Source organism: Xiphophorus couchianus, chromosome 12 (genome assembly GCF_001444195.1).
Source record: "Xiphophorus couchianus chromosome 12, X_couchianus-1.0, whole genome shotgun sequence".
NCBI classification, from domain to species: domain Eukaryota; kingdom Metazoa; phylum Chordata; class Actinopteri; order Cyprinodontiformes; family Poeciliidae; genus Xiphophorus; species Xiphophorus couchianus.
In genome coordinates, this window is record NC_040239.1 from 13,764,754 (window position 1) to 13,773,315 (window position 8,562).

The 8,562-nt window shown below is 39.2% G+C and overlaps 1 protein-coding gene across 4 annotated transcripts; it reads right to left on the bottom strand.

Annotated features, from left to right (window-relative positions):
• Positions 1-524: 524 nt before the first annotated feature.
• On the bottom strand, positions 525-6,365 carry LOC114154575 (sesquipedalian-1). Of its 4 annotated transcripts, none has more exons than XM_028033801.1 (3): positions 5,869-6,365; positions 5,324-5,414; positions 525-3,364 (listed from the first exon to the last, which is right to left on the bottom strand). In XM_028033801.1, exon 3 carries the CDS (start codon positions 3,333-3,335, stop codon positions 2,466-2,468), a length of 870 nt encoding a protein of 289 aa, XP_027889602.1. In that variant the 5' UTR covers positions 3,336-3,364; positions 5,324-5,414; positions 5,869-6,365; the 3' UTR covers positions 525-2,465. The 4 variants fall into 4 exon arrangements, with proteins under 4 accessions (XP_027889602.1, XP_027889605.1, XP_027889603.1 ...); XM_028033804.1 differs by having other exon boundaries at positions 5,324-5,417; XM_028033802.1 differs by having other exon boundaries at positions 5,846-6,365.
• Between the last annotated feature and the right edge of the window lie 2,197 nt (positions 6,366-8,562).

An 8,562-nucleotide genomic window follows, 5' to 3' on the forward strand; every position in this document is an offset into this window, starting at 1 on the left:
ACCCCAGCTGTTATTTGAAGATTTTTCAGTTCGTTTTGTTTATTCCACAAGTGTATACATATATTTTGTGCATTTTGTTTAAATAAATTACCTTAATCAGTTTCCTGTTTCTCTTAATTTGCTAAGTATAATAACTTTATTTTTTGCCCATACTGCACAGTCTCTTATGCTTCTGTTTTTATATGATTTTTACTTTAGTTTGAATATTTATGCCTCTAATTAAATTTTCTGCTGGTTCCTGAATTTTTCACACTGTGGAACAATAAAATACATTTCTATTTTGTTTCTATTCCATATTTTTATTTCAGTAAGTGTAAGCCACAATCATCTAATTAGCAGAAATAAATGCTCGTAAAGTGTCGGTAATAAATCTTTATGTTTAATTTCTTGAACCGAGTGATTAAAACAATTAATCTATTATTAATTAATTAATTAATTAATCTATTATTATTATTATTATTAATTAATCTATTATTGTCTATTCTTAGCACCATAGATGCATTTTAATTATGAAAACTCACACCTTCAGTGGATTGAAAATGCTTTAATAAGTGATTTATACAAAACAGACATATATTTGTGTACCGTGGTATAACGTTGTACTATTGCTTTACATGAAAGTTCAATTATCAATCACTGAAAATGAAACATAAAAGGGAAAATGCATTTTTCTCTTTTGGCACCTTTTAAAAACATTTTACAGTCAAAATGAAACATTCGTACATTCCTTTACCTTACAATTACATAAACATTATGTTTAAAAATGCATGTAAAACTTTAGATAACACTTTAATAGTAATAGAAAAGATAATGTGTTATGTTTTCTATTGTCTGTCTGCACAAGCTGAGTGTTTAACTGGAATGATAGTGTGGTGCGTTGATGCAGCAACTCACTCATTGTCAAAAAGTGATTGCATTAAAATGAACCTTTGGCAACAAGGAAACGTAATGTAATGTTAAAATCACGTGGAAATGATTACAAGTTGTCTATTCTCAAGAAACATAAGGCACATAAAAAACAAATCAACTCTAAAATGGATAAAAAAGTAAATAGCTTTAAAAGGCCCACTGTGAAGAAGTTAGTATTAATTTTTAGCATGGATTAGTAAATAGTTGTATCCAAATTGAAGAAAGTTGGGTGTTCATGTATGTCCCAGCCCTACAAGACGTTTCATCAGTAACATTTAAAGTAAATAAGTTGTAAATACATAATCGAAACTCCAGACTGGATTGTGCATCAGACCGAGACAAAAACAGGAACTGGGACCAATAAATCCCGCGGATAAACCACCTCCTTTTCCTCGGAGCATGAGTCTCAACGGGGAATAAATGACAAGCACTCTTATGACACAGCATCATCTGGCCGCTGGATAAGAGCGACTAAAAATAAAAAGGTTTCTATTGCCTTGATCAGAACATCCAGCTCCACACATGGTCCCCGGTGACTGCGGCAAGGATGTTAGCAACCGCCGAGGCCTCCGGGGAGAAACCCAGGGAGCTTTGAGTGTGGAACGCAAAAGTGCTATTGTTTTTACGTAGCAACAAAAAACTGGTTTAGGTGAACGGTTTCTTTATATTGACTGGAATCAGAAAATCAGACTGAAAACACTCCGAGGGCAGCGGATATGGCTAATTATCTGTTAACATCTTAATATTGCACGAGTTTTTCAACATTGCGTCACTTTCCAGGCACAAACTACATTGTATTTTAATGGAAACAAAAGAAAACATAAAAATCTAGAAATAATCTAATTTAGATTAGCTGCACAGATCGAATGCACTCCATCCGATCTGTGCAGAAGAAGAATGGGAAAACATTTCAGTCTCTTTATGTGCTAAACTGGTATTGCCAGATCTTTCAGATTATTTGTGTTGGCCCATCACATAACTCCTCATAATAAACTACATTCAAGTTTGTGGTGAAAAGGTTTAAGAGGTATAACACTTTGGCAAGTCACTGTATATTGTAGTATGTACTTTTAGTATTTTTCCAGATAACTAGACAGATTACTAATCTTAACACAAATGGTTGAAAATAAGACAAAAAACAAATAGATGTTACAAACGTACAGGGAGCAACAGAACAATTTGCAGCGATTGCTGTAGAAAACACATTTTTCTGATTGAAATAACCTCCATGACCACTCTGAGTTAAATAAAATCTGATAAATCCCTTCTTAAGTAGTGTGTTCTTAATATTTTAAGAAAATTACTGAGAAAAAGAGCATATTTTGTGCTTCTTGATTGCAGAGCAGATAGTGTTAGATAAAAAAAACCCCATTAGATTCCTCTATAGAAGACAAGATTGGAAATGGAAATCACTCCCAAATGTTTTGCTTTTAAAAAAAAAAAAAATAAAACAGATTTTTGACAAACAGTTTTTAATGTTTTGCTGTGTGGAAAGTTCAGGAGGCACTGCAGAATGATCCGAAGGGAATGACTGAACCTTTTCCTCCTCCATCAGCCTACTGGCTCTGCAGCCACTGCGCTCTCAGCTCCTCCACCTCCCTGCCGTACCAGTCGTGGAGTTTGGAAAAGCAGGCGGTGTCAGGAGAGACCGGGCTCTCCAGAGACGCTCCTAACCGCCGTGGGGGCACTGGTGGAGCCCTCCCTCCGTCGCCCGCACATCCAGACACCATCCCGGAGTCTGTGCAGCCGTCCCAGGTCACGCAGGACGGTGCTGCCTCTGCCGACCCGTTAGCCGAGGCGGATGGAGGTTTGCTCCATGCGACTCCGTTCTCCCTGGAACTCCCGGAGATGAGCTGCACCTCATCCTGAAGGCTCTTCTGAGCAGAGTAAACGGCGGCCATGGAAGGAGCGCTTGACGATGACGAGAGGGAAGACGAAGATGAAGAGGAAGATGCCCCGGACCTGGATCGCACCACTTGATTCCGCCGGGAAAGCTTCGGCCTGGACTGCTGGCCTCCAGCTCCGGCGGCGTCCTGGATCTCCTCTAGCTGCCTCTCCAGCTCCTTCACCACCAGCCTCATGTAGTCGAAGCTGGCCCTCGACAAAGCCTTCACCCACGACTCCATGGCCGCCTGGTTCTCCGCTGCCAGCTTGTACACCCGCGCCTTGGTGCAGTCGAACTTGATGGCGAAGGCGAACTCCTCCACAGACTCGCACAGCTCCACGGTGCAGCCCTCCAGGACGATGACGCCGATGGGCTCTCGGCTGTCTCGCTCCTCAAAGTAGAAGAGCATGTTGCCCTTCAGGACGAACCAGCGGCGGTGATACGCCGTGTTGCGTTCACCCTTTTTGAACAGGAAGCCCGTTTTGTCTGGTGGGGAATCACAGGTGGCGTAGTGCGCCACGCTGCGTTCGTTTAGCTTCATCTTCTCCGCCCTGTAGGATCTTTATTCACCTAAAAGAAGAACAAACATCAAGACAGATTTTATTTATAAGCTACAGTGGGTTTTTCATAGAAGTGCATCGATTGCAGTTTTCTGCTTGATTGCAGAAATCTTACCAATCTTTTACCGATTCCAATTTTGTAGTTTTCTGAAATGTCGCTAAATACAGCAAGAAAGACGCCGAGTTGGTAAGAGTGGGGTGGCTACTATTAACTGTAAATGTGCAGATATGACGTGATGGGTCGGTTTGTCAGTCAAACCTCTCATGGGAGAGCAGAAGAGAACAGTGGATGATTTTTAAACCTTTGCTGAGGTAGATAAAATCGGGGGATAAAACTGGCTTCACATGCAAGTATTGGCCAATCACTGATCTCCCAAAATTAAGGAAATCGGAGTCAATAAATCGACACACTTCTCTTACAAATGTCATATTCTACAATATAAATATACAATAACATACAATACAATATACAATATTGTATTGTACAATAACAAATGTGACATACAATAACAAATGTGACATTTTTTCTGAATAATGACACTATTACAAACCAATTAAGTAACATGGCTGATAACATGTATTCGTGCCATGTAAACAGGTAGATCATTTGTTCTGGACCCAGCAGCTCGCTTTTTAACAAACACTCAGACAGGAACACATTACACCTGTTTCAGCTTCCCTACACTTGCTTCCCGAGTAGATGTTAAACTTTTATTACTTGTTGAAGCTCTTAACATCCTTCCTCCCCATTATTTTTCCGAGTTGTTGAGCTTCTCCAGTCGCACCAGGCCCTTGAGTTTAGGCAGTCACTTACAGCTCCGGAAATTCAGCTCAATTCAAAAATGTCATGAGTTGTGGTGTGAGTGGTGAGGCTGGCGCAGAGGACCCAGGTTTAGGAAGTGAAATGATGATTTTAATGAAGATTCCAGGAATACAAAGTCCAATAATCCCAGGCAGCACAGCTGAGCAGAAGGCTAAGGCTCAACACTGGTAGCTACTAGTAAACGAATGGACAGCAAGACAGACTGGAACGACACATTCGACAAGGACCCGACAAAGACACAGAAACACAGGTGACATTAAATACACAGGAGGTAATCAGGGAATGAGACACAGCTGGGAACAATCAAGGGGAAGACAGGACAACACGGAGACTCAGAAGACACAGAAACTTAAAATAGACACACAGAAAAACTCAAATCATGACAAAAAATGCTTTATCCCAAACGTAAATAAAATGTTGTCATAACTCAGATCATTCGGGGATCTTCGAAGAGTCACGTGGATGGCGATGTTGTTGGATGATATCATCAGTTATTGGAAAACACTGCTGCTAACCCATCTCATTTGCTATTGCCACTTCTCTTTAAATTTCTGAACGATTAAGCCGAGCAGGGAGACGTTGGAGATATGATCCTTGCCCATGATGATGGTTTGAACTTCCCCCTTCTCTCCATGAAACCTCCTTTTCAACTCTCCTGATAACATTGTTCAGATATTTTTTTTAAGCTTTTCAGACGCTAATCGGCTCTTCCCAGTTGTAAAAACAAGACACTGTTGTCATGGTTATACATCATAACAACTGTTTTCATGTAAAAATGTCTTCATTTTATACCTAAAAACCTGATCTTGGCATCACTTGAAATGGTTTTTGTATGTTTTAACTTACAGTGACATCCTGTAGCCTCCTCCCTACTGGGATATCATGCTAAATCAGTGATTATAGTTTCATTTTCTTCCCAGTTACAGGACAGAAAGGTAGAAACAACCTGACTGGACCTTGAAAATCCTGACCGTTGCATTTTTTTTTACTCTGTATAATCACATGTTCAAACAGTAAACCAGGACTTGGAACCTTCCCATTGAGTAAACAGCTACTAATCCCTGCTGTAAATTCACCTGCTGTAATGTTTCTGCAGTCACAGCTCCTAGTGCAAACACATCAGGATAAACAGAGGTCACTACTTACGTTCTTGTCTCATGTCCAGCAGACACCCGCCCCAGTGCTCCCATCACATCTGGACTTCCCAGCTCATCGGTTCTCCGCCTCCATCATCCGTCTCCTCAAACGCAGAGCAGGGAAAAGCGTTAGACAGCTATACATTTACCAACACCGGCCAAGAGAAACGCGGTTTAAAACGGCCGGGATTAGCCGTTTCTTCCACCTCGGAGCGCTAATCCATCGTGTCTGCGGGAGGGGAGGGGAGGATGGGGGGATGATTCAGCCCTCGGCGGGGCTGCTGGTGGGTCACAAGCTTTTGACGCATCAGCACTTTGCACCAACTCATCTCTGACTACTCAACAGTTTCATTAACGCGATGAAAAGCAAGAGAAACTTTTGCTGAACCTTCTGTGAAGCAGCCAGCCTCTCTTCCTGTGCCAACTAGCAAGAAGGTGGCATTTAAATCCCACTTAGTGGGAACAAAAAACACGCATCGTGAGGGCCCGTCGGAGCGGTTCCAGTCACAGCTCGTGAAAACAGTGCGAGTACCTGCGGATAAAGGCGACTCCTACCTCCTCCAGGCGGATCATCTCTGGTTTCTTTTATTTGTAGTTCTTTCTCTTTCTTTCTTTTTTCTTTCGTTCCTTTCCACCCTGTCACGTGACCAGTCAAAGGGGACGCTTGTTGTGCTGTACCAGGCGCGGCTCGCTTGGGCGGCTCAACTATCGCTCTGGTGAAGCGCTTGCGTTCCCCGAATAAAGCTGTATCACAAAAAATATGCCCAACACGTCGTCGTCCTTGGAAATATGAAGCCTCAACATTTCCCCCCATACTCAAACAACCGTCTGAAGCTCCAATAGTTACATGAAAAAATATTTAGACCATAAACGTCTCTGTGTTTTTCGTGCTGCAGTTACAGCCGCAACTTTTTGCGGCATGTGTCTTCCATCTTTGCACATCTAGAAAGACATTTTTGCTCATTCCTCCTTCTCAACTCTAAATGAACGAGCTATTTTAAAAATAAAAATGTGGACGTGAAAATCTTATTTTTAAATCTTTTCAGAGATTCTAAGTTATATGTAGACTTTGACTAGGCCAGGGGTTTGCAACCTGACTCTTTGGACCTTCTCCACAATACCTCCAAATACCTTTAGCTAAAAAAAAAAAAAAAAAAAAAGATAAGGAAATATCTAATAATTTGAAATCTAGACAAAGGAAGAAATACAGGGTAGTTTTTCCAGCTGTTTAATTTAATAGTTTATTTTAATTTCCACAACAGAATGGTTACCAGTTACATTTTCTTAAATCATTTTTTTTTTATCATTAGGTTGGAAGCAGTGTGCTTCATTTACATCAGTTTTCATAAATATCAAAATTCCATATGATGATGTGTATCAATTGTGGTATTGCAAAATTGTGTGTTTTTATTTATTTATTTTAAACCTAAAAGTATGGATTAAAAAATATAAGTTGTCTATTTTCAAACTCCTAATAGCTCCTAATGAGTTTTAATTATCTGGTTTGAGTGAATAAAGATTGGACTGTAAAGTTGGCAGACCCCTGCATTAGGCCATTTTAAGAAATTACGATACCAGAGGTATCCAACACTCACTACAGCACAGTTTATTGTTTTCTTTCAGTAGTTTTTTTCCTTCTTTCAATTGCCACTCTTGCGTCCAGACCAGATTTGTAGAGTGCACAGCAAATATTAGTCCTGCTAACAGATTTTCTCACCTAAGCGGCAGATCTCTGTAGCTCCTCCAGAGCATCTGTGGTCCTCTTGGCTGCTCCAGTTCAGATGGATGACTAGGTCTTGGTATGTTTTTGGTTCCACTGTTCAGGTGATGGACTGAACAGTCTTTCTGGAGAAATTTAAATCACGATTTTTATTTTAGAACTTAAAACTGCTTCAAATTTTTTCTCAGCTCCTGTCTGGTGTGTTGCTCGTTCCTCATAGTGCTGTTTCTAAATGTTCTCTAACAAACAGGACAGCTGTGTTTGTGCTGAGATTAAATTTAAAAAGAAACTGTATTTACTAATTACCTGAATTCGGAAGGCAACTGTAAATATCAAGTTTTGTTTAGAAGTATTAGGATAGCAATATGTTGTATGTTGTTATTTATTTATTTATTTGGTATATAAAGGGTTGAAAACAAATATCCATTTTCTTTCCACCACAAAAGTATGCCCTATCTTGTGACCATCTAACCTGCATTAAAATAAATCATGCAAAAGCAAGGTTTGAGATATTGTTCTTGAGTAAGATAGTTCATTGATTAATAATTTAATTGGCAGAGATTTCTTTCACAGACAAAATACCAAGAACATTATCTATAAGTCCAGTGGCTCAACACAGTTTTATAATCTTAGGCGTTTGTAAAAAGAAAATCGATCAGGCAGCTGTAGCTCATCCAGAATGCTGCTGCCAGAGTCCTTAAATCAATGCACTTTGTGAAAGGTCAGATTTTAAAATCATTTCATTGTTCAATACTGAATGTTCTTGGACCAAAATACAATAAACTGTGAGTTGGAAGAACTAGTCATCAGAGGCCTGTTCATGGGAGCATTTTGTTCCCGTTTCTCAACGCCTGGAAGCCTGAGATGTGCAGAAAGTATTTGCTTCTTTTAGTTAAAGTAGATGACATAATCTCAAGTTTATTTGATCAGATTTTGGCTTTAGAGTTTTATTTGCAAAATGAGTAATATTTAAAATATGAATCACATTTTAAATGTTTTTGGTTTCGTAGTTTTTCACCTACTCTAACCACTTTCATTCAAGTCACTTCAAGATGCATTTGCTGGACTAAGTAGATTTAGTCAAAATAACCTATTTTTTCCACACACATGGTAGTCAGATATCAGAAATGTATAACAACCAATCTGCAGTTGTACTTGAAATAAGTTTTTTTTATGAATATCTGTCAACATACAAACGTCAAAAATTAGGAATTCACAAAGCTCTAAAACAGTTCAGAGTCATTAGTTTAGTAATTGGCTAACATGTTTTCAGAGAGAACTTGTTTACATATTTATTAGAATTGGCAGGTAAACATGTCAAAATTAGTTATTTTATCTCCAGTAAAAATTATTCTTTAGTTTCTCTCTAGTCTATTCAGATTAACACAAAATTATGAAAGTTTCACAAGAAAAACTAGAAATTTCCAGCATCAGCAATATAACCCTTGAGTCACAGCAGAAATTAGTGCTGTGTACATTACGTGTGTTAACGCTGTAATAATGAAACCAGAGATATTTCCCAACATACA